This window comes from Oncorhynchus gorbuscha, unplaced genomic scaffold (assembly GCF_021184085.1).
Source record: "Oncorhynchus gorbuscha isolate QuinsamMale2020 ecotype Even-year unplaced genomic scaffold, OgorEven_v1.0 Un_scaffold_22:::fragment_2:::debris, whole genome shotgun sequence".
In the NCBI taxonomy this organism is placed as follows: Eukaryota; Metazoa; Chordata; class Actinopteri; order Salmoniformes; family Salmonidae; genus Oncorhynchus; species Oncorhynchus gorbuscha.
The window spans coordinates 98773-124893 of NW_025745099.1; the positions used below are offsets into that span (position 1 = coordinate 98773).

At 43.7% G+C, this 26121-nt stretch overlaps 1 protein-coding gene across 1 annotated transcript in view; it reads right to left on the reverse strand.

The window, feature by feature from the left end:
* Positions 1-24731, reverse strand: part of LOC124017472 (low-density lipoprotein receptor-related protein 1B-like) — a gene marked incomplete at its 5' end in the record, with an annotated part of 45704 nt that extends 20973 nt beyond the window's left edge. Inside the window, 7 exons of the mRNA XM_046332678.1 lie at positions 535-708; positions 2151-2267; positions 2501-2607; positions 2849-3072; positions 23515-23756; positions 24041-24160; positions 24594-24731. Coding sequence (XP_046188634.1) covers positions 535-708; positions 2151-2267; positions 2501-2607; positions 2849-3072; positions 23515-23756; positions 24041-24160; positions 24594-24731 — 1122 coding nt within the window. The remainder of the gene's footprint in view (positions 1-534; positions 709-2150; positions 2268-2500; positions 2608-2848; positions 3073-23514; positions 23757-24040; positions 24161-24593) is intronic.
* Positions 24732-26121: the final 1390 nt, after the last annotated feature.

Below are 26121 nucleotides of genomic sequence, written 5' to 3' on the forward strand. Positions count from 1 at the left end.
CGAAGCCAGGGCTCATGATGAATCAGGAAGGGCCTCAACTGGCCCTCAGAAGTGGGATGCAGAGGCATGCAGTACAGTTCCCACCAAACAGATGCTTACATTGCCATTCAACTCTCACAGAACATCCACAGAACCAGACGACAGTAAACAAACAACTGCCAGTAGTCATTGGCGAGAGGGAATAGGAGAGAGAGAGAGAGAGAGAGAGAGAGAGAGAGAGAGAGAGAGAGAGAGAGAGAGAGAGAGAGAGAGAGAGAGAGAGAGAGAGAGAGAGAGAGAGAGAGAGGGAGAGAAAGAGAGACAAACACAGACAGACAGAGTGAGCGAGACACAGAGAGAGAGAGAGAGAGAGAGAGAGAGAGAGAGAGAGAGAGAGACAGGGGAGAGGGGAGAGAGAGAGAGAGAGAGAGAGAGAGAGAGAGAGAGAGAGAGAGAGAGAGAGAGAGAGAGAGAGAGAGAGAGAGAGAGAGAGAGAGAGAGAGAGAGAAAGAGACAGGGGAGAGAAAGAGATTGTTAAGGTGATTGTTATCCTACCGTCTTGCTGTTTGAATCGGTGGAGGACCAAGATAATGGAGGGTCTGTCTACTCCCAGATGGAGCCGTTCCATTGGTTGTTTTCCATACTTATGGACCCGGAAGACATCATTCCTCATCCCGATCCCATAGATATAGTCCTCAAAGATATCAATCCTTACAGGCTGGGAAAGACCTTGGGACAGAGCAATTAGAAACAACCGTAACACGACGAGTAAGGGAGAAAATGGGCCCCTCAATAATTCATCTGAATTCCAAATAATATCAAATAATATTTAGCAAAATGTTCTATTGCTAAACCCTCCACCCTTGAAGGGACGCGCCGAGCGCATTTGACACGAATGACAACAACTTGAGGGAGTGGAGAATTAAAGAAGATGCAGCCTGCAGACTAGCCCTTTACACTCGTACCTGTATACGAGTTGAAAATGGCAGATTTGGACACTGATAAGAGTCTACATTGGAAAGAAGTGGCTGTACACTAACATTAACATGCTATACAGGCTGTACAGTAACATTAACATGCTATACAGGCTGTACAGTAACATTAACATGCTATACAGGCTGTACAGTAACATGATATACAGTACATGACGTCAGAGCTCTGTATGGGTGTTTACTGACAGCCACTCTGAACTTGAGCACCACACACGATACGATTCCCCCATCCCTCCCGCTAATTGGGCAACTTTAGCACATTTTTTGGCTGTCTGAGCGAGGGAAATGCTGTAAATTAAGATGAATCAATGTGTTTTGAAAGACAAGATGTTGAGGGTTATATAAAAAAAAATACTGCTTTAATGCCAAAACACCTGTAAGTACAAATGCCCGCTTCACATTTCCATATCATAAAACTCATTGTCATATACAGGGTCAATGTTTACGATCACTATGTTTGATGTACAGTTACAAGATGACATGGCCTCATACCCGGTTTGAAATGTACGATTTGCTTCTCTGAATTGCCTCGTATTTTATAATTTAGCTCGTCATGTTGGCAATAGAGCAAGCTTTCAACCAACCATGCCCACCTGACCCAGATTACGATTTATAATGGATCATTTTTGGATTGCACAAACAAGAACAGTAGTTGTGTAAAAGTCTGCTCGCTCTAATTCCTCAACGGCATAGCTAGCAGAGCTCAAAAAAAGTACCGTATCGTTATTTGACTTCATTGAAATTACTTAGGATCTCTGCACACTTTGGAGAGGTGTGTGACCAGTCGGAAACACCAGTAAAACCTCTCACTCAAACCCGTCATTTTTTTTGTCTTATGTTGCACCTATCCCAAATTTTCCAAGAATATTCTCATGTTAACGGAATTTATCCAGAGCATTTTTAGATTTAGTTATCAACAAAAATGGTAAAATGCCCATAAAATGAACAGTGTAATGTTTGGATTCAGTCTTGTGTTAGGTGAACTGTTGTGTCATCGCCTTCAGTCGAATAACTTTCCCATAATCTCCAAACGGTTCCCTTTTAATTGCTACCATGGTTATGCATATGCTCTCCATATTTATTCGGTAGGGAAACATTTCAATTTAGCCCTATCCACATAGGCACATTTCAACGAGTGTAAAGGGTTAAGGACACGCGTGTCTTCTGTGCTTTGCTCACCGTGTGCACTGCTCACCACCACCACGGAGTCCGATCCATCGAATCGAACGCTCCCAATCACAGACAACTCGGTATCAGCCCAGTACAAACGCTGGTTGAAATAATCGATGGCAAGCCCTGTGACGTAAAACATATTAGTCACTCTATATGAGCTGTGGTAAAGTGCAGGAATCTTAAGCTTCTGACAGGTGCTGCATTCTATCAAAATGCATCAATCGACACTAAAAGAAACAGGATATTGATTAGTATAGATATGATATGTAGAAAATAAATATACGTATTTCCTGCTTAGGGGTACTTCCTGAAGGTATTGTTATATGTCACATGACCAGAAGTTCGAGAGCACCTACCACTGGGTCTCCTGAGGTTCTTCTCCACTAAGATTCTCCTCATAGACCCATCCATGGCAGCCTCCTCGATGTGGGAGTGGTCTCCTACCACTGTCCAGTACATCATCCTATGGGAAGTACAGGAAGTAAGTAAAGGATTAATAGGTCATTATAGCAGGTAATAAGGACAGGGCAGAGGATCAGGCAACATTTGTTGTATATCTGCCCAAAGAGAAAATATAGTCACAAAATTGCCAATCTGATATGTGGTTGTTTTACCTAGCATCTTTAGTTGATTTCACTAATTGTCAATTGATAAGAACATCTGCTAAATGACTAAAATGTAATTAATGTAAGGATTAATCTTACCCTCGAGCTGGGTTAACAGTGATAGAGTAAGGCTCCCCGGCGATGTCTGTGATGAGACGAGAGCAGTTTAGCCCTGCCAGCTGGCCCACGTTGATGGAATATCTGAGCCTCCTCCAGTGGGCGTTGTAGTAGCTGAACCAATGCATCCTGGAGTGGTCTGTCCAGTAGATGTTGCCAGTCACCCAATCTGCAGATATATCCCTGGGCCTTCTGAAGTCAGGACACTGGAGGAGAAGAATGTGTTGACATGTTTACTGACATGACTTTCATACTCTTACCTGGACATTGACTTACAAGCTTAAAGCATGTAGACACACACACACACATTCTCTCTCTACCTTTCTCTCGCTCTCTCTCTGTCAAAATACAATACATGACCAAAAGTATGTGGGCACCAGCTCGTCAAACATCTCATTCCAAAAACATGGGCATTAATATAAAGTTGGTCCCCCCCTTTGCTGCTATAACAGCCTCCACTCTTCAGGGAAGGCTTTCCACCAGCTGTTGGAACGTTGCTGCATGGGACTTGCTTCCATTCAGCCACAAGAGCATTAGTGATGTTGGGCACGGATGTTGGGCAATTAGGCCTGGCTCGCAGCCGGATTTCCAATTCCTCCCAAAGGTGTTTGATGGGGTTGAGGTCAGGGCTCTATGCAGGTCAGTCAAGTTTTTCTACAACGCTCTCGACAAACCATTTATTTATGGACCTTGCTTTGTCCACAAGGGCGTGGTCATGCTGAAACAAGAAAGAGCCTTCCCCATTCTGGGGAAGTTGGAAGCACACAATCGTCTAGATTGTCATAGTGTGCTGTAACGTTAAGATTTCCCCTCACTGGAACTAAGGGTGTTATGCAGGTGAATGAGGACCCAAAAGCGACTTGGCGAAAACAGAGTCTTTAATCCAGTAAAGTAAATCTACAATCATAAAGCATAATTCCACTCGTAATGACGAGAACAGACTGGAGACTCGATCATGAACTGCAGGTTGCCTTGGGAAGGCACTTGAACGTAGCAGACTCAGACACCTGTTCACCACGCAGCATCTGAGGGAAACACGACACGACAGGGCGATACACAGACACAGCACGGTGAACAATAGACAAGGATCCGACAGGGCAGAAACGGAAAACAAGGGGAGAAATAGGGACTCTAATCAGGGGAAAAGATAGGGAACAGGTGTGGGAAGACTAAATGATTGATTAGGGGAATAGGAACAGCTGGGAGCAGGAACGGAACGATAGAGAGAAGAGAGAGAGGAAGGGAGAGAGAAAAAGGGGAACGAACCTAAAAAGACCAGCAGGGGGAAAACGAACAGAAGGAAAAGCAAAATGACAAGACAATCTAAGACAAAACATGACAAAGGGTCCTAGCCCGAACCATGAAAAACAGTCCCAGACCATTATTCCTCCTTCACCATACTTTACAGTTGGCACTGTGCATTTGGGCAGTTAGCATTCTCCTGGCGTCCGCCAAACCCAGAGTCATCTGTCGGACTGCCAGACGGTGAAGCGTGATTCATCACTCCCGAAAACACGTCTCCACTGCTCCAGAGTCCAAAGGAGGCGATGGTTACACCACTCCAGCTGACGCTTGGCATTGCGCATGGTGATCCTAGGCTTGTGTGCGGCTGCTCGGCCATGGAAACCCATTTCACGAAGCTCCCAACGAACAGTTACTGTGCTGACGTTGGTTCCATTGGCAGTTGGAACTCGGTAGTGAGTGTTGCAACCGAGGACAGTTGATTCCTACGCACTAGGGGCTTCAGCACTCACCGGTCCCGTTCTGTGAGCTTGTGTGGCCTAAGACTTTGCGGCTGAGCCGTTGTTGCCCCTAGATGTTTCCACTTCACAATAACAGCACTTACAGTTACATTTACATTACATTTAAGTCATTTAGCAGACGCTCTTATCCAGAGCGACTTACAAATTGGTGCATTCACCTTATGACATCCAGTGGAACAACCACTTTACAATAGTGCATCTAAATATTTTAAGGGGGGGGGTGAGAAGGATTACTTTATCCTATCCTAGGTATTCCTTAAAGAGGTGGGGTTTCAGGTGTCTCCGGAAGGTGGTGATTGACTCCGCTGTCCTGGCGTCGTGAGGGAGTTTGTTCCACCATTGGGGAGCCAGAGCAGCGAACAGTTTTGACTGAGCTGAGCGGGAACTGTACTTCCTCAGTGGTAGGGAGGCGAGCAGGCCAGAGGTGGATGAACGCAGTGCCCTTATTTGGGTGTAGGGCCTGATCAGAGCCTGGAGGTACTGAGGTGCCGTTCCCCTCACAGCTCCGTAGGCAAGCACCATGGTCTTGTAGCGGATGCGAGCTTCAACTGGAAGCCAGTGGAGAGAGCGGAGGAGCGGGGTGACGTGAGAGAACTTGGGAAGGTTGAACACTAGACGGGCTGCGGCGTTCTGGATGAGTTGTAGGGGTTTAATGGCACAGGCAGGGAGCCCAGCCAACAGCGAGTTGCAGTAATCCAGACGGGAGATGACAAGTGCCTGGATTAGGACCTGCGCCGCTTCCTGTGTGAGGCAGGGTCGTACTCTGCGGATGTTGTAGAGCATGAACCTACAGGAACGGGCCACCGCCTTGATGTTAGTTGAGAACGACAGTTTGTTGTCCAGGATCACGCCAAGGTTCTTAGCGCTCTGGGAGGAGGACACAATGGAGTTGTCAACCGTGATGGCGAGATCATGGAACGGGCAGTCCTTCCCCGGGAGGAAGAGCAGCTCCGTCTTGCCGAAGTTCAGCTTGAGGTGGTGATCCGTCATCCACACTGATATGTCTGCCAGACATGCAGAGATGCGATTCGCCACCTGGTCATCAGAAGGGGGAAAGGAGAAGATTAATTGTGTGTCGTCTGCATAGCAATGATAGGAGAGACCATGTGAGGTTATGACAGAGCCAAGTGACTTGGTGTATAGCGAGAATAGGAGAGGGCCTAGAACAGAGCCCTGGGGACACCAGTGGTGAGAGCGCGTGGTGAGGAGACAGATTCTCGCCACGCCACCTGGTAGGAGCGACCTGTCAGGTAGGACGCAATCCAAGCGTGGGCCGCGCCGGAGATGCCCAACTCGGAGAGGGTGGAGAGGAGGATCTGATGGTTCACAGTATCGAAGGCAGCCGATAGGTCTAGAAGGATGAGAGCAGAGGAGAGAGAGTTAGCTTTAGCGGTGCGGAGCGCCTCCGTGATACAGAGAAGAGCAGTCTCAGTTGAATGACTAGTCTTGAAACCTGACTGATTTGGATCAAGAAGGTCATTCTGAGAGAGATAGCGGGAGAGCTGACCAAGGACGGCACGTTCAAGAGTTTTGGAGAGAAAAGAAAGAAGGGATACTGGTCTGTAGTTGTTGACATCGGAGGGATCGAGTGTAGGTTTTTTCAGAAGGGGTGCAACTCTCGCTCTCTTGAAGACGGAAGGGACGTAGCCAGCGGTCAGGGATAAGTTGATGAGCGAGGTGAGGTAAGGGAGAAGGTCTCCGGAAATGGTCTGGAGAAGAGAGGAGGGGATAGGGTCGAGCGGGCAGGTTGTTGGGCGGCCGGCCGTCACAAGACGCGAGATTTCATCTGGAGAGAGAGGGGAGAAAGAGGTCAGAGCACAGGGTAGGGCAGTGTGAGCAGAACCAGCGGTGTTGTTTGACTTAGCAAACGAGGATCGGATGTCGTCGATCTTCTTTTCAAAATGGTTGACGAAGTCATCTGCAGAGAGGGAGGAGGGGGGAGGGGGAGGAGGATTCAGGAGGGAGGAGAATGTGGCAAAGAGCTTCCTAGGGTTAGAGGCAGATGCTTGGAATTTAGAGTGGTAGAAAGTGGCTTTAGCAGCAGAGACAGAGGAGGAAAATGTAGAGAGGAGGGAGTGAAAGGATGCCAGGTCCGCAGGGAGGCGAGTTTTCCTCCATTTCCGCTCGGCCTTCCGGAGCCCTGTTCTGTGAGCTCGCATTGAGTCGTCAAGCCACGGAGCGGGAGGGGAGGACCGAGCCGGCCTGGAAGATAGGGGACATAGAGAGTCAAAGGATGCAGAAAGGGAGGAGAGGAGGGTTGAGGAGGCAGAATCAGGAGATAGGTTGGAGAAGGTTTGAGCAGAGGGAAGAGATGATAGGATGGAAGAGGAGAGAGTAGCGGGGGAGAGAGAGCGAAGGTTGGGACGGCGCGATACCATCCGAGTAGGGGCAGTGTGGGAAGTGTTGGATGAGAGCGAGAGGGAAAAGGATACAAGGTAGTGGTCGGAGACTTGGAGGGGAGTTGCAATGAGGTTAGTGGAAGAACAGCATCTAGTAAAGATGAGGTCGAGCGTATTGCCTGCCTTGTGAGTAGGGGGGAAGGTGAGAGGGTGAGGTCAAAAGAGGAGAGGAGTGGAAAGAAGGAGGCAGAGAGGAATGAGTCAAAGGTAGACGTGGGGAGGTTAAAGTCGCCCAGAACTGTGAGAGGTGAGCCGTCCTCAGGAAAGGAGCTTATCAAGGCATCAAGCTCATTGATGAACTCTCCGAGGGGACCTGGAGGGCGATAAATGATAAGGATGTTAAGCTTGAAAGGGCTGGTAACTGTGACAGCATGAAATTCAAAGGAGGCGATAGACAGATGGGTAAGGGGAGAAAGAGAGAATGACCACATGGGAGAGATAAGGATCCCTATGCCACCACCCCGCTGACCAGAAGCTCTCGGGGTGTGCGAGAACACGTGGGCGGACGAAGAGAGAGCAGTAGGAGTAGCAGTGTTGTCTGTGGTGATCCATGTTTCTGTCAGTGCCAAGAAGTCGAGGGACTGGAGGGAGGCATAGGCTGAGATGAACTCTGCCTTGTTGGCTGCAGATCGGCAGTTCCAGAGGCTACCGGAGACCTGGAACTCCACGTGGGTCGTGCGCGCTGGGACCACCAGATTAGGGTGGCAGCGGCCACGCGGTGTGGAGCGTTTGTATGGTCTGTGCAGAGAGGAGAGAACAGGGATAGACAGACACATAGTTGACAGGCTACAGAAGAGGCTACGCTAATGCAAGGAGATTGGAATGACAAGTGGACTACACGTCTCGAATGTTCAGAAAGTTAAGCTTACGTAGCAAGAATCTTATTGACTAAAATTATTAAAAATGATACAGTACTGCTGAAGTAGGCTAGCTGGCAGTGGCTGCGTTGTTGACTTTGTAGGCTAGCTGACAGTGGCTGCGTTGTTGACACTACACTAATCAAGTCGTTCCGTTGAGTGTAGTAGTTTCTACAGTGCTGCTATTCGGGGCTAGCTGGCTAGCTAGCAGTGTTGATTACGTTACGTTGCGTTAAAAGAACGACAATAGCTGGCTAGCTAACCTAGAAAATCGCTCTAGACTACACAATTATCTTTGATACACAGACGGCTATGTAGCTAGCTATGTAGCTAGCTACGATCAAACAAATCAAACCGTTGTGCTGTAATGAAATGAAATGAAAAATGTGATACTACCTGTGGAGCGAAGCGGAATGCGACCGGGTTGTTGAGTGCGGAAGTTCTATTCAGTAGACGTTGGCTAGCTGTTGGCTAGCTAGCAGTGTCTCCTACGTTAAGGACGACAAATAGCTGGCTAGCTAACCTCGGTAAATTAAGATAATCACTCTAAGACTACACGCTCTAAACTACACAATTATCTTGGATACGAAGACAGCAAAGACAACTATGTAGCTAGCTAACACTACACTAATCAAGTCGTTCAGTTGAGTGTAATAGTTTCTACAGTGCTGCTATTCGGTAGACGGTGGACGTTTGCTAGCTGGCTAGCTGCTGGGCAGATAGCAGTGTAGACTACGTTAGGACGACGAAATACGAAGTTGCAATAGAAGTGCTGACTGTTTCACTTTGTTGTCCTCTTTCTTTTCCTTTTTCTTCTGTCCTTCTTTTGTCCTTATTTTGTCTTCCTTTCTTCTGTTAACTAGATATTTTTTGTTGTTATTCTTTGTAAGCTAGCTAGCTTCTTCCAGGAGAGTCCCTAGCAACTGCTTAGCAACAAGTAAACAATTCTGCTAGCAATTCACCTAGCTAAGATAACTGTACAATTTTATGAAAAAAAATAGTTAATTTTTCAAAAGCCTGTCTTGTTTAGTTTGTTCCTTGTTTTGTCTTCTATTGAGTCTTGCAGTTTTCTCTTGATTTTTTTCGATGTACTTCACTCTAAAAAAACATTTAAATCTCAATAAATACAGGAGCTCATTTTTCAGCAGCTGCTCAATTTACAGTTGACTGGGGCAGCTCTCGGAGGGCAGAAATTTAACAAACTGACTTGTTAGAAAGGTGGCATTCAATGACAGGGCCACGTTGAAAGTCACTGAGCTCTTCAGTAAGACCATTCCACTGACAAATGCTTGTATATGGAGATTGCATGGCTGTGTGCTTGATTTTATATACCGGTCAGCAATGGGTGTGGCTGAAATAGCCAAATCCACTCATTTGAAGGGGTGTCCACATACTTTTGTATATATAGTGTCATTTCAGTTCAAGTGTCAAATCAGTGCTACAGTGCTCTTTGAAGTCACACAGCTCCTGTGTTCTGTCCCCTTCACTCCCTTTCCCAGGGCTCAAATCAAACCAATTAATGTCAGAGATATTGAGTGGCTGTTAGGTCCTCTTCTATTCTGGTCTCAAAGGCAGAGCAGTTAAGTAGTATAGAGACCCTCTGAGGAAATTGTCTCGCTTTGCTACACTCACGGCTGTCGTATGTGTGTGTGGAACTTGGAATTGCTACCATCAAAACGAATTTGATATATTCAAGGCTGCACTTTCAGGACAAATAACGAAGAATTTCAGATATTTTCTGTGAGGTATTTCCAAAGGGTTTTAATATCAAATGGACATTTTATTTGTCACATGCTCTGAATACAAGTAGACCTTACCGTGAAATGCTTACTTACAAGCCCTTAACTCTATTTCTCTAACTGTGTGGTTGGTTAAGAAAATATTCACTAAATAAACTCAAGTTTAAAAAATTAAGAAAAAGTAACAAGAAAATTACATAACAATAACGAGGCTCATACAGGGGGTAGTGGTACCAAATTGATGTGCTGGGTTACAGGTCAGTTGAGGTCATTTGTAAGGTGATTATGCATAGATAATAAACAGTGAGTAGTAGCAGTCTAAAAACAAAGGGGGGGGGGGCTGTCAATGTAAATAGTCCGAGTGGCCATTTAATTAATTGTTCATCAGTCTTATGGCTTGGGGGTAGAAGCTGTTAAGGAGCCTTCTGGTCCGAGACTTGGCGCTCCGGTACCGATTGCGGTGCGGTAGAAGAGAGAACAGTCTCTGACTTGGGTGACTGGAATGGCAGGTAGCTTGGCCCCAGTGATGTACTGGGCCGTACGCACTACCTTCTGTAGCGCCTTACGGTCAAGCCTCGAAGCGAGCATAAAAGGCATTTAGCTCGTCTGGTAAACTCCCGTCACTGAGCAGCTCGCGGCTGGTTTAACCTTTGTAGTCCATAATAGATTTCAAGCCCTGCCACATCCCACGAGCATCAGTCCCGGTGTTGTAGGATTCAATCATAGTCCTGTATTGATGCTTTTCTTGTTTTATGGGTCATCTGAGGGCATAGTGGAATTTCTAAAAAGTGTCTGAATTAGTGTCCCGCTCCTTGAAAGCGGCAGCTTTAGCTTTGTGCGGATGTTGCCTGTAATCCATGGCTTCTGGTTTGGATATGTACATATGTTCACTGTGGTGGATGACGTAGTTGATGCACTTATTGATGAAGCCAGTGACTGAGGTGGTATACTCCTTAATGCCATTGGATGAATCCCGGAACATATTGCAGTCTATGCTAGCAAAACACTCCTGTAGCGTAGTATCCGCGTTATCTGAAAACTTCCGTATAGAGCAAGTCACAGATACTTCCTGCTTTAGTTTTTGCTTGTAAGCAGGAATCAAGAGGATATAATTATGGTCAGATTTGCCAAATGGAAGGCGAGGGAGACCTTTGTATGAGTCTCTGTGTGTGGAGTAAAGGTGGTCTAGAGTTGTTTTTCCTTTGTTTGCACATGTGACATGCTGGTAGAAATGAGGTATAAAGGATTTAAGTTTGCCTGCATGAAAGTCCCCGGCCACTAGGAGCGTCGCTTCTGGAGGAGCATTTTCTTGTTTGCTTATAGCCTTATACATCTCGTTGAGTGCGGTCTTAGTGCCATCATTGGTTTGTGGTGGTAAGTAGATGGATACTAATAATATACAGTAGATGATAACTCTATTGGTAGATAGTGTGGTATACAGCTTAACATGAGGTATTCTATCTCAGTCGAGCAATACCTTGAGACTTCTTAAGATTTGACATCGCGCACCAGCAGTTATAGACAAATAGACACACCCCCCCGCCCATTGTCTTACCAGACGTAGCTGCTCTGCCATGCCAATGTACAGATAAGCCAGCCAAAATGAGTTAAACAATGCGAAAAAACTATAACAAAATAGCACAGTTGTTTAGGAGCCCGTAAAACAGCAGCCATCACAGATTACTTATGAGTAATGGAGTAAAGTAACACATTATTTTTTCAATTTTTTTATTGGGTAATATTATTAGTTATACTTGTCAACTAACATGTGTTACTTTCAGAATCTCTGTTTCTGATCCGATCTTGACTTCCTCATTTAGTTTTCGAGCAAGCGGAGAAAGGCTGTTTGGAGAAAGGTCAGTGCCTCCATAAAAATGTAAAGAGGGCACACCTCTGATCTTTGCCATTGATCACTTATGTGATAGCAAAGCCCACAGAGGGTTTACCTGTCTAGTGGCAAGTATGCTCTCTATACATCTCTATGGATCCGTGTAACCTTTGTGCGGTCTATAACCTGAACTGGTGGCTCGAGAGAGAGATTTTGAATGAAAAGATAAAGAAAGGAAATCTTTACGGATGTTTGGCTTAATGTATATATGCCTAGTTAAGCAGCCCATATGATAGGGCAGCACTTGTAGACTAGCACAGGAAAGGATTGCATGGCTTCCACATATTGTGTCACCATCCAAGGGACTGTCAACTCAGGTCTACTGGCCGTCTCTCTCTCGGGGGTAAACCCTTGTGTCCCCTCGCATACTGGCCTTTTCTACGAAGTCTTTTCTGCTGGTTACTTTAATTATATTTATAGAATTTGTATGCATTCACAAATGTCGACTGCACGATCTATTTGGGGTTTTATGTCATGTTTTTATTTTATGCGTCCGTCTCAACAGTATTTCTATCTCAGCTCTGTGCAAAGTGTTTTCAAATCTCAGGCTCTTGGATATATTTCCATCTCAAGCGAACTCATGGATAGACTAACCTGTTCCTCCACACATTGACTCTGTACCCCCTTGTATATAGCCTCCACATTGACTCTGTACTGGTACCCCTGTATATAGCCTCCACATTGACTCTGTACTGGTACCCCCTGTATATAGCCTCCACATTGACTCTGTACTGGTACCCCCTGTATATAGCCTCCACATTGACTCTGTACCGGTACCCCCTATATATAGCCCCCACATTGACTCTGTACTGGTACCCCTGTATATAGCCTCCACATTGACTCTGTACCGGTACCCCTGTATATAGCCTCCACATTGACTCTGTACTGGTACCCCCTGTATATAGCCTCCACATTGACTCTGTACCGGTACCCCCTGTATATAGCCTCCACATTGACTCTGTACCGGTACCCCCTGTATATAGCCTCCACATTGACTCTGTACCGGTACCCCCTGTATATAGCCTCCACATTGACTCTGTACCGGTACCCCCTGTATATAGCCTCGCTACTGTTATTTTACTACTGCTCTTTAACTATTTTTTACTTATCTATTTATTACTTAACACTTATTTTTATTAAAACTGCATTGTTGGTTAAGGGCTTGAAAGTAAGCAGTTCACTGTTACGGTCTACACTTGTTGTAATCGGCGCATGTGACAAATACAATTTGACATGACTTGATTAGTCTTAATTTGTTTAAAGTAGTTACAACGTAAAACTATTGATTTCACCTTCCTACAGCAGAGTTATTTGAAAGCCACTGATATCAATACATTTCAGACGTGCTATGATTGTACTTAAGAGGAATATTAATCTTAATATGAAGGTGGGGGTCTCTGGGGGAGACACTGATAGACTGACTTGTTATACCTCTGTTACTATTAATGGCAATACATTATGTTTGTCCTCCATTTATGCGCCAAATGATAAATCCTTTTTTGAAGACCTGAAGCTTAAATTGTTAGACTTCCCAGACTCAGTGACCATCCTTGGGGGAGATTTTAACTTGACTCTAGATCCTACTATTAATACCACCAGTGATAATTTCTTGGCACTCCGGGCACCTTCAAATTATATTAAGACCTTTTTAGATGACTTGAACATTGTGAATGCCTGGCACCTAACAAATCCTAGTACTAGAGATGATCTTATTGTGTCCCCATCATCAGACTTTCTCAAAAATTGATTGTCTTCACCTCCCCTGTTTCTCTGAAATGTACATCTCATGCAGAGATTTGAACTATGCTGCTATCTGACCATTCTCCATTATTGATTTATTTAGAGATTCCTCCAGGATTCACAGGTTAAGAAATGGCAGTAGGGAATTCTTAAACAAAATTTTGAATGGCATGAGTGATTTCTTACAGGTTTATGCATAACCAGGGGTAGGCCCCCATACATTATGGCAAGTAACATTTACAACGGAGAATAAGATGGTGACCAGTTCTAGGGATTAATTTATTCATTTGAAAGCGAGACAGAAGGACTATGAGAATGCGGATAGACTGAGTAGGCACTTGGCAATGAAACTGACGCAAACTGAACATTTGTCATCTATTGATGTCATTAGGAACAATAACGGTGAACTTTGTACCCCTCCCTCCCAAATGAATCATACTTTCATTACTTTTTATTCCAATCTGTATACTTCTGAGTTTCCTAAAAGCTCGAGGAAGATGTTGTCCTTTTTAATTCCTGGGAACTTCCTTCCCTTTCTCTTAAAAACCTCTTAAGGATCGGACCCTTTTTTTAAAATTTAGCCTAAAATGACATGTCCAAATCTAACTGCCTGTAGCTCAGGACCTGAAGCAAGGATATGCATATTCTTGAAACCATTTGAAAGGAAACACTTTGAAGTTTGGAAATGTGAAAGGAATGTAGGAGAATAACACATTCGATCTGGTAAAAGATAATACAAAGAAAGAAACATGCGTTTAAAAAAAAGTTTTGTTCCATCATCTTTGAAATGCAAGAGAAAGGCCATGATATCACTTACGAGTCTAGGCGTCATTTGCATTTTGGCCACTAGAAAGCAGCAGTGTATGTGCAAAGTTTTAGACTGATCCAATGAATCATTGCATTACTGTTCAAAATGTTGTATCCCGTAGAGGTTAATCAAGTCATCTCCTTGGCAGGACTGAAGACGGCCTTAGATTCAATGGCAAAATCCAAGTCATCCCTCCTGCATTATTGTTGGCTGTGTGGGATTTAGTCGGATCTGTATTTCTAGACTCAATCAACCACTCGCTGGAGATTGGGACATTCCATAGGGACCAAAAGAACAGCAATTATTTCCTTGCTATTGAAAGGTGTCAAGGACCCACGTGAATGTCCAAGCTACAGGCCCTTATCAATTTGAAATGTGATTTTAAACTCCTTGTGAAGGTCTTGTCAAAAAGACTAGAGACCTGCATATCATCATTGGTTAATTCTGACCAATCAGGATTCATAAAGGGTCGGTTGGCCTCAGACAACATATACTGCCTATTCCATATTACAGACTCCGCCGCTTCTCAATCACAAGCTTACGCTGTCCTCTCATTAGATGCAGATAAGGTGTTTGACCGTGTGGAATAGGCTGTTTTGGAACATGTTGGCTTCGGGTCATCATTCATTATATTGAACAAAAATAAAAACAGAACATGTAAAGTGCTAACACCATGTTTCATGAGCTGAAATAAAAGATCCCAGAAATTTTCCAGATGCACAAAAAGCTTATTTCTCTTAAATGTTCTGCACAAATCTGTTTACATCCCTGTTAGTGAGCATTTCTCCTTTGCCAAGAAAATCAATTCACCTGACAGGTGTGGCATATCAAGAAGCTGATTAAAACAGCATGATCATTATACGGGTGCACCTTGCGCCGGGGACAATAAGAGGCCATTATAAAATGTGCAGTTTTGTCACAGAAAACAATGCCACAAATCACCCGGACAGTAATTCTGTCTGTAATAAAACTAATTCTGATTGGTTGGGCCTGGCTCCCCAGTGGGTGGGCCTATGCCCTCCCAGCCCAACCCATGACTGTGCCCCTGCCCAGTCAAGTGAAGTCCATAGATTAGGGCCTAATTGATTTATTTCACTTGATTGATTTCTTATATGAACTGTAATTCAGTAAAATCATTGAAATTGTTGTGCTTGTATTTTTTTCAGTATAATATGACCAGCACCTTATACACAGGCCCCACTCCCAGTGTCCAGACTGGCCATTCCACTGCCCCAGAGATTGTCCTACAAAGATGCACATGGCAGGGTTGTTCTCTGAGCCTATTTCCACTTTAATTAGAACTGCTAGCCCATTTAGCAAAATATGAACATTTAGCCTATTACGATCAAAGAGACAGTCCACCATATCTCCCTGGATGCTGATGATATCTTACTCTATTTGTCCGATGTCTGTAATTCTACAGTGCATTCGGAAAGAATTCTGACCCCTTGACTTTTTCCACATTTTCCTACATTACAGCCTTTTTCTAAAATTGATTACAATTTTTTTCCACATCAATCTACACAAAATACCTCACAATGAAAAAGCAAACCGGTTTTTAGAAATGTGTGCAAATGTATGAAAAATTAAAACACAGAAATACCTTATTTACATGAGTATTCAGACCATTTGATATGTGATTCGAAATTGAGCTCAGGTGCATCCTGTTTGCATTGATCATTCTTGAGATGTTTCTATTGATTGTGCATGATTTGGAAAGGCACACACCTGTCTATACAGTGCCTTGCAAAAGTATTGGCGTTTTTCCTATTTTAATTCATTACAAACTGTAATTTAAATGGATTTTAGTTTTGGCCTTCATGTAATGGACATACACAAAATAGTCCACATTTGTGAAGTGAAATAAAAAATATAAACAATGGAATATTTAAAAACGTAAAAGTGGTGGGTGCATATGTATTCACACCACTTTGCTATGAAGCCACTAAATAAGATCTGATGGAACCAATTACCTTGAGAAGTCACATAATTATGTTACATAAAGTAAACCTGTGTGCAATCTAAGTGTCACATGATCTGAGTATATACAATTGAAGTCGGATGTTTACATACACCTTAGCCAAATACATTTAAACTCAGCTTTTCAAAATTCCAGACATTTAATCCGAGTATATATGTCCTGTCTTAGGTCAGTTAGGATCACCACTTTATTTTAAGAATGTGAAATTACAGAATAATAGTAGAGAGAATGATTTATTTCAGATTTTATTTCATTCCCAGTGTGTCAGAAGTTTACATACAGTCAATTAGTATTTGGTAGCATTGCCTTTATTTATTTTTAACTTGGGTCAAACATTTTGGGTAGCCTTACACAGGCTTCCAACAAGAAGTTGGGTGAATTTTGGCCCATTCCTCCTGACAGGGCTGGTGTTACTGAGTCAGGTTTGTAGGCCTCCTTGCTCGCACACGCTTTTTCAGTTCTGACCACAAATTTTCTATAGGATTGCGATCAGGGCTTTGTGATGGCCACTCCAATACCTTGACTTCGTTGTCCTTAAGCCATTTTGTCACAACTTTGAGAGTATGCTTGGGGTCATTGTCCATTTGGAGGACCCACTTGCAACCAAGAATTAACTACCTGAATGTCTTCAGAAGTTGCTTCAATATAGCCACATCATTTTCCAGCCTCATGATGCCATCTATTTTGTGAAGTGCACCAGTCCCTCCTGCAGCAAAGCACCCCCACAGCATGATGCTACCACCCCGTGCTTCATGGTTGGGATGGTGTTCCTCGGCTTGCAAGCCTCCCCCTTTTTCATCCATTATGGTCAAACAGTTCTATTTTTGTTTAATCAGACCAGAGGATATTTCTCCAAAAAGTACGATATTTGTCCCCATGTGCAGTTGCAAACTGTAGTCTGGCATTTTAATGGTGGTTTTGGAGCAGTGGCTTCTTTCTTGCTGAGCGGCCTTCCAGGTTATGTCCCAATAGGACTTGTTTTACTGTGGATATAGATACTTTTGAACCTGTTTCCTCCAGCATCTTCACAAGGTCCTTTGCTGTTGTTCTGGGATTGATTTGCACTTTTTGCACCAAAGTACATTCATCTCTAGGAGACATAACGCGTCTCCTTCCTGAGCGGTATGATGGCTGCATGGTCCAATGGTGTTTATACTTGCGTAAGATTGTTTGCACAGATGAACGTGGTACCTTCAGGCATTTGGAAATTGCTCCCAAGGATGAACCAGACTTGTGGAGATCTACAATTCCTTTTCTGAGGTCTCAGCTGATTTATTTTGATTTCCCATGATGTCAAGAGGCACAGAGTTTGAAGGTAGGCCTTGAAAATACACCCACAGGTACACCTACAATTGTCTCCAATTATGTCAATTAGAAGAAGCTTCTAAAGTCATGACATCATTTTCTGGAATTTTCTATGCAGTTTAAAGGCACAGTCAACTTAGTCTATGTAAACGTCTGACCCACTGGAATTGTGATACAGTGAATTTTAAGTGATATATTCTGCTTGTAAACAATTGTTGGAAAAATGACTTGTATCATGCACAAAGTAAATGTCCTAACCGACTTGCCAAAAATATAGGTTGTTAATAAGAAATTTGTGGAGTGGTTGAAAAATGAGTTTTAATGACTCCAACATAAGTGTATGTAAACGTCCGACTTCAACTGTATACACCTGTTCTAAAAGGCCACAGAGTCACCACCAAGATATCGGCACTATGAAGACCAAGGAGCTCTCCAAACAGGTCAGGGACAAAGTTATGGAGAAGTACAAATCAGGGTTGGGGTATAAAAAAAAATCTCATTAACTTTGAACATCCCATGGAGCACCATTATATCCTTTATTAAAACATGGAAAGAATATGGCACCACAACAAACCTGACAAGAGAGGGCCGCCCACCAAAACTCACAGACCAGGCAAGGAGGGCATTCATCAGAGAGGCAACAAAGAGACAGAAGATAACCCTGAAGGAGCTGCAAAGCTGCACAGCGGAGATTGAAATATCTGTCCATTGGACCACTTAAAGTTGTACACTCCACGGACCTGGGCTTTATGGAAGAGTGGCCAGAAGAAAGCCATTGCTTAAAGAAAATGCCAAAAGGCATGTGGGAGACTCCCCAAACATATGAAAGAAGGTACTCTGCTCAGATGAGACTAAAATTGAGCTTTTTGGCCATCAAGGAAAACACTACGTCTGGCGCAAACCCAACACCTCCCATCACCATGAGAACACCATCCATGACGTTGGCAGTATCATGCTGTGGGGATGTTTTCATATGGCAGGGACTGGGAAACTGGTCAGAATTGAAGGAATGATGGATGTCGCTAACTACAGGGAAATTATTGGGGGAAACCTGTTTCAGTCTTCCAGAGATTTGAGACTGGGATGGAGGTTCGCCTCGAAGAATGGGCAAAAAACAAAGTGACTAGATGTGCCAAGCTTATAGAGACTCACCAAGAGACTTGCAGCTGTAATTGCTGCAAAAGGTTGCTCTACAAAGTATTGACTTTGGGGGGGGGGGGGGGGGGGGGTGAATAGTTATGCACTCTCAAGTTCTCTGTTTTCATTTCTTGTTTGTTTCACAATAACAAATATTTTGCAGCTTCAAAGTGGTAGGCATGTTGTGTCAATAAAATGATTACAACCCCCCTTCCCCCAAAATCCATTTTAATTCCAGGTTGTAAGGCAACAAAATAGGATAAATGCCAAGGGAGTGAATACTTCATCAAGCCACTGTATAACGTCCCACAGTTGACAGTGCTTGTCAGAGCAAAAACCAAGCCATGAGTCCAAGGAATTGTCTGTAGAGCTCCAAGACAGGATTGTGTCGAGGCACATGTCTGGGGAAGGGTATCAAACAAAATTCTGCAGCATTGAAGATCCCCATGAACGCAGTGGCCTCCATCATTCTTAAATGAAAGAAGTTTGGAACCACCAAGATTATTCTTAGAGCTGGCCGCCTGGCCAAACTGAGTAATCGGGGGAGAAGGGCCTTGGTCAGGGAGGGACCAAGAACCCAATGGTCACACTGATAAAGCTCCAGAATTCCTCTGCAGCACTCCACCAATCAGGCCTTTATGGTAGAGTGGCCAGATGGAAAGCCAATCCTCAGTAAAAAGGGACATGACAGCCTGCTTGGAGTTTGCCAAAAGGCACCTTATGACTATCAGACCATGAGAAACAAGATTCACTGGTCTGATGAAACCAAGATAGAACTTGTCACGTCTGAAGGAAACCTGGCACCATCCCTACAGTGAAGCATGGTGATGGCAGCATGATGCTGTGGAAATGCTTTTCAGCGTCAAGGTCTGAGACACTATTCAGGATCGAGGCAAAGATGAACTGGGCAAAGTACAGAGAGATCCTTGGTGAAAACCTGCTCCAGAGTGCTCAGGATCTCAGACTGCGGCAAAGGTTCACCTTTCAACAGGATAACAACCCTAAGCACACAGCCAAGAAATTACAGGAGTAGCTTTGGGACAAGTCTCTGAATGTCCTTGAGTGGCCCAGCCAGAGCCCAGACTTGAATCCGATCAACCATCTCTGGGAGAGATGAAAATAGCTAACAGAGCTTGAGAGGATCTGCAGAGAAGAATGGGAGAAACTAACAAATACAGATGTTCCAAGCTTGCAGTGTCATACCCAAGAAGACTCAAGACTGTAATTGCTGCCAAAGGTGCTTCAAGAAATACTGAGTAAAGGTCCTGAATACTCATGTGATATTTCAGTTTTAAATTTTTTATCAATTTACAAAAATGTCTAAAAACCTGTTTTTGCTTTGTCATTATGGGGTATTGTGTGTAGATTGATGAGGAATAAAAACTATTTAATCAATTTTAGAATAACGCTGATACGTAACGATGTGGAAAAAGTCAAGGGGTCGGAATTATTTCCGAAGGCACTGTATATCACACGTACTTGACCTCTATAAAAGAATTTGGCTCCTTCTCTGGCTATAAAATGATCTAAATGCCTCTAACCCCACAGCCAAACAAGTCACATTACCCTCTTTACCTATCACTTTAGAAAATAAGGGATTTACATAACTGGGCATTTCAATTCGATCCAATTTGAAAGTCATGGTTCATGAGAATTTCAGTGCAACATTGGAGAAAATAAAGATCTAAGTACAGCAGATGGTCTCAGACGCCAGGACAGCGGAGTCAATCACCACCTTCCGGAGACACCTGAAACCCCACCTCTTTAAGGAATACCTAGGATAGGATAAAGTAATCCTTCTCACCCACCCCCCTTAAAATATTTAGATGCACTATTGTAAAGTGGTTGTTCCACTGGATGTCATAAGGTGAATGCACCAATTTGTAAGTCGCTCTGGATAAGAGCGTCTGCTAAATGACTTAAATGTAATGTAATGTAATGTCTCCACTTCGTGTTACTATTTAAGAAAGAGTTTTGCTTACTCAAATGAATGTACTCCCCAGTATTAATTCACTTCCTCCCCCAACTTCACTCTTTAAGGACATAGGTATGCACTACTTGACCAAAAAGTACGTGGACACCTGCTCGTCGAACATCTAATTCCAAAATCATTGGCATTAATTTGGAGTTGGTCCCCCCTTTGCTGCTATAACAGCCTCCACTCTTCTGGGAAGTCTTTCCACTAGATGTTGGAACATTGCTGCGGGGACTTGCTTCCATTCAGCCACAAGAGCATTTGTGAGGTCAGGCACTGATGTTGGGCAATTAGGCCTGGCTCGCAATTCATCCCAAAAGCAAAAAATTGACTGACTAGTTGGAAAGGTGGCATCTTATGAAGGTGTCACGTTTAAAGTCACTGAGCACTTCTGTAAGGCTATTCTAGTACCAATATTTGTGTACGAGATTGCATGGCTGTGGGCTCGATTTCATACATCTGTCTGTAATGGAAATAGCCGAATCCACTCATTTGAAGAGGTGTCCACATACTTATTTTTTGAATAGGAAACATCCTAGAATTAGTCTCTCCACTTTGCAAAGCCCCCAAAAATGTTGAAGGGCTCGCTCTACCCAACATTAAACTCTACTATTAGGCATTTCAGCTGTCACTGAGTATTTGGCTTGAAGTGCCTTTGCGGAAAGTAGAGGAGGCCAAGTCTCACCCAATTAGAATTCAGGACCTTCCTTCTTCTGCGATAAATCAAAATACTGCCTCGTCTTTTATGGGATCTATTGCAAAAAACACATAGACTATTTTGGTACCAAATTAATAATTATCTGGGCACAACTTGTAATTTTCATGAGATATCTCCCATTTGCAATAACAATTTTCTTTTATCAGGCTCTATGCCCTTTAACTTCCCTCCCTCCAAGGTAATCATGTTTTGGAGGATATCTTCAACCTGTAAGGGTTTCGTTCAAGATCGGAAAAAGTAATATTCCCTCCCTGCTCCTTCCGCTTTTTAAAACATTTTTTAAATACATTTTTTAAATATTTTTACCTCAGACTCCATACAGTGCTGAAAACCAACAGGACCAAAAACCAGGGTACCACTCTTTATGGAACTAATTGATGCAATAAATGTACCCAATCTGAGGTGGGCAATTATATGCATGAGGTTTTGGAGCTGTGTACCAGTGAAGAAGACTCTTTGGGTTCATGTTGAATAACATTTAAAATATTAACAAGGCAGGAACGTACCTGCAAGGCCCATCCCTCCTCTTGCTTGGTTGTAACCCTAGCATTTCGCTATCTTATCAACAGAGGCGGATTGTTATGGCTGCAATAACAGCAGGCAAAAAAAACGATTCTAACATGCTGACCACACAGCTTGTGTCGCATGCCCTCGCGTTGCAAAATACATTTACACATACATGTCACTCAGTCATTGCACCCATACTGCTTGTGCGCGCCAAGAAGCGTCTGCATTGCCAAGTGCTAAAATAGAAGTCAGTTCTATTTGTGACGCTGAATGCGGTGCAAGTCCTGCCTCTCCCGTCTCCTCATTGGTTTATAGAAGCAGATACCCACGTGCCCTCTTCTCATTGGATATACCCACGTGGGTGGTTGAAATATGAACTGAGGTCGGTCGGTCATCATGGTAATACTATGAAAGTTAGATACCAATCACCATATAAAGTCCAAAGAAGAAAAAGCCTGAAGGGAGGAGAGATGACTAGAAACGGTTGACTTTGGAATAGAGGACCTTGTGCATTTCAGGTAAAATAATAACTCAACATTTATATCCCAAGACAAATTAGCTAGTAACAGCAAGCTAGCTAAATAGGACAAATTAGCTAGCAACTGCAAGCCAGCTAGCTATATTGCCATTAATGTTTAATGTTTTTTGACCTGTCCCCAAATAAATATAATTGGTTCAAAGTTTGTTTTGATATTTCAACCTGCGTGTCGTGATCGCGTATGGTGTGGTCTGGGCATGGTGTAAGGAATTGGTTTGAACTGGGTATTGCCCTTTGCAGATTTTGGTTGCTTATGTATTTGGACATTACACAGCTGTAAAGAGCCACTGTCAGACTGTGTGGGTCCAAGCCCGAAACTCTGGTCAATTGGTCACATGCTATGTCCCACTTGCAAGAGCTAATTTAACAACAATGTTTGGTCTTGCGGATGGGAGATAGAGATGTCCTTCTCTGTCTTTTTAAACCATTTGTTTTTCCTATGTGGCTCTGGGTTGGTAGCCTTTGAGAATAACATTTGAATAGACTGATTTAATTTGGAACCACTGAAACATATTTGTCTTGAATCGGTTTTGTTCTCTTTCATTTGTTTGTTTTTGTTCTGGGTTTTCTACATCTTGTTTGTTTGTTTTCCTCCTGGACATATTAGTATGCATTGTATCTTGAAAACGTAATTGTCTAAGGCATGCAAGAAAAACAAAGCAACTGGAGAAATTAGTGATCAAACCTGAGTTAGTAAGTAGCCTATCTTTGATAGAACGTGAACGGCTCGCCTTGCTCCTTCCGACTGTCAAACAAACTGCGAGATTTTGGGATTTCTTTTCGTGAAAGTATCACAGAGTACTATAATGGTAATATGATGCATTACTTTCCACAAAGTAATATATGACCTTTTCAAGTAACTAATCCCAACACTGTTAATATGTAACAGATTAATATGTTAATTCCAACCCCAAAAATGTTTATAGACGTGCTGACCGAGGGGAAACTGTATAAATAATAAAGAAAGCCGCACACTAAATGATGCTCCCAACAATTTAACGGTTACAGACAAATTGTTGGGAGCATATTTAGAGTGTGATTTAACAGATAAAATACACAACATTCAGATACAGTAATAACAATTATTGCATTAAGTAATAACCCAAACACCTCTAGCCCACTCAAACCTTTTACTTACTATGATTCCACTATTTGAATTGTCGGGAGCATGTTTAGAATGTATACGGTCTAATATACCTCGGCTTTCAGCCAATCAGCATTCAGGACTTGAACCACCCAGTTTATAATAAGTAATAACCCTCCACCTCTAGCCCAGTCAAACCCTTTACTTACTATGATTCCGCTATTTGACTTGGTGAGACTTCTGTCTACGATGTCTTTGTAAAACATTCCACCAGGGTTAAACTGTGTGGCCCAGACAAACTTGTGTCGGTGAAAGAGAGCGTCCATCCCAATGATTTTAGCATTGTCCTCGATGCGAGCATGCAGCTTCTGCCCGTGGCTCTGCTTAAACGGATAGACAAAACTTCGGATTTCAGTGTCATTAGCAACGTAGAGCACTTGATCCTCTGGTCCTGCCCGTCGAGTTCATTAAGGTAGAAGAAAAAAAACACAAAGGAAATAATATAAATGAAAAGAGTGTACCTTCCAGGTTACAATACAATAAGCATATTCCACGTAGCTTCTACACAACTAGCATATTACAACCAAAACCGATCGTAGCAATCAGAATAATTGTGACGCATAATTGTTCAAGCCTAATTAAGTCTACATTTTGATGTGATGTGTGACTATCAAATTGTCATGCGCTTGATTATGTACTGTATGTGTAATCAAAATGGTAATGGTAAGCTCTTACCTTTGGTTATACATTCACCATCGATTTCTTTAAAGTTACGGTCGCATGTGCATTTGAAGGATCCTTTGGTATTGGTGCAGTAGTGAGAGCACATGCCAAACTGAAGGCATTCATTGATCTCTGAGAAATAGACAAAGAATAAAGGGTTATAATTCCCATAAAGCCGTAAATGATTAAAAGAGGTTCCGTCAAAACGCTGTCTGAGGTCTGTCCTTGAATATAAAAGAGATAACCTCTTAGGAGTAGTACGAATTCTCTCTTTGACAGTTCATATCTAAAACCAGCCCAACACATTTATCAAAAAGAAAGAACAGGCAGAGTAGATACGCTCCACATTGCAATTGTCCAGTGGTCAGGAGCTATCAGAGCTTTTCTGCCGTGATAACGACAGACTTGACGCGATGGCGCATGTACCGTAAAGTGGGGCCTTCTTGCCGTCTGCTCTCTATTTGAATGGCAACTTAACAGTTCAAACTCTTAGCGGCAAATGAATGCAAAATAAAAACCACGAGACGGAGAAGATAAAAAAAGCGGCGCCACCGCTGTGCTGTACCTTCACACTGCCTCGTCGTCTGGCTCCTCTGAAAGCCGGCCTTGCACTGACAGAGTGCATCGGTTCCTGTATCATTGCAGAATGCGTCATCTCCACATAGACCCACTCCCTCTCCACATAGCCCTTCCTTGGAAACCACTGTATAACATATGGACATCACAATAACGCATCACATATGGTGTAAGTTGGATGCTGTTTGTGCACTCTTCGAAAAAAGGGTTCCAAAAGGGTTCTTCGGCTGTCCCCATTGAAGAACCTTTATTGGTTCCAGGTAAAACCGTTTTTGGTTTCTACATGGAACCCAAAAGGGTTCTATCTGGAACCAAAAAGGGTTCTTCAAAGGGTTCTCCTATGGGGACCCATTCATATATTTTTCTCTCTAAGAGTGTGCATTGATTAATAAACTGAAAGTGTAACATGGTGATTTGAATAATAAAAACATCCATTAGCACAGTCAGTACACCACTTTTCTCTCTCATTCAGCTTTTGTAAATAGAGTACTCTACGTGCTGGGAATAAACATGCCCTGAGTGCACAGATGTTGTTAGAGCTGACAGTGCCCAAAATGCATGATTTTATGCATTTCAGTTATGTTTTTAGTTCCGAATGTTCGATCCAGGAGAGAGCATTTATTTGGAAGATTATGTGGGACTTATCCTGCCTTCCTTCCTTCCTTTACTACTTACTTCCTTCCTTATATTTCTTGGGAGTACTGAGACTGAACCTGAACTGAACTGAGACAGATAGAGAGAGACAGACAGACAGACATAGAGAGAGAGAGACAGATATATACAGAGGGGGAGCGACAGAGACAGATACAGAAAGCGAGGGAGAGAGAGTGCGAGGGAGACAGCGAGGGAGACAGCGAGGGAGAGTGAGCATGCAAGAGAGCGAGGGAGAAAGCGCTAGAGAGTGAGCGTGCGAGAGAGCGAAGGAGAAAGCGCGAGAGTGAGTGTGCGAGAGAGTGAACGTGCGAGAGAGAGCGTGCGAGAGAGTGAGCGTGCAAGAGAGAGAGCGTGCAAGAGAGAGAGCGTGCGAGAGAGTGAGTGCGAGAGAGCGAGGGAGAAAGTGCGAGAGAGTGAGCGTGCGAGAGAGCGAGAGAGTGAGCGTGCGAGAGAGCGAGGGAGAAAGTGCGAGAGAGTGAGCGTGCGAGAGAGCGAGAGAGTGAGCGTGCGAGAGAGCGAGGGAGAAAGCGCAAGAGTGAGCGTGCGAGAGAGTGAACACGCGAGAGAGAGAGCGAGAGAGAGAGAGAGCGAGAGAGAGAGCGAGGGAGAGAGGGAGAGTGAGCGTGCGAGAGAGCGAGAGAGAGAGAGTGAGGGAAAGAGTGCGAGAGAGTGAGCGTGCGAGAGAGCGAGGGAGAAAGCGCGAGAGAGTGAGCGTGCGAGAGAGTGAAGGAGAAAGCGCGAGAGTGAGCGTGCGAGAGAGTGAACGTGCGAGAGAGAGAGCGTGCGAGACAGCGAGAGAGTGAGTGCGAGAGAGCGAGGGAGAAAGTGCGAGAGAGCGAGGGAGAAAGTGCGAGAGAGTGAGC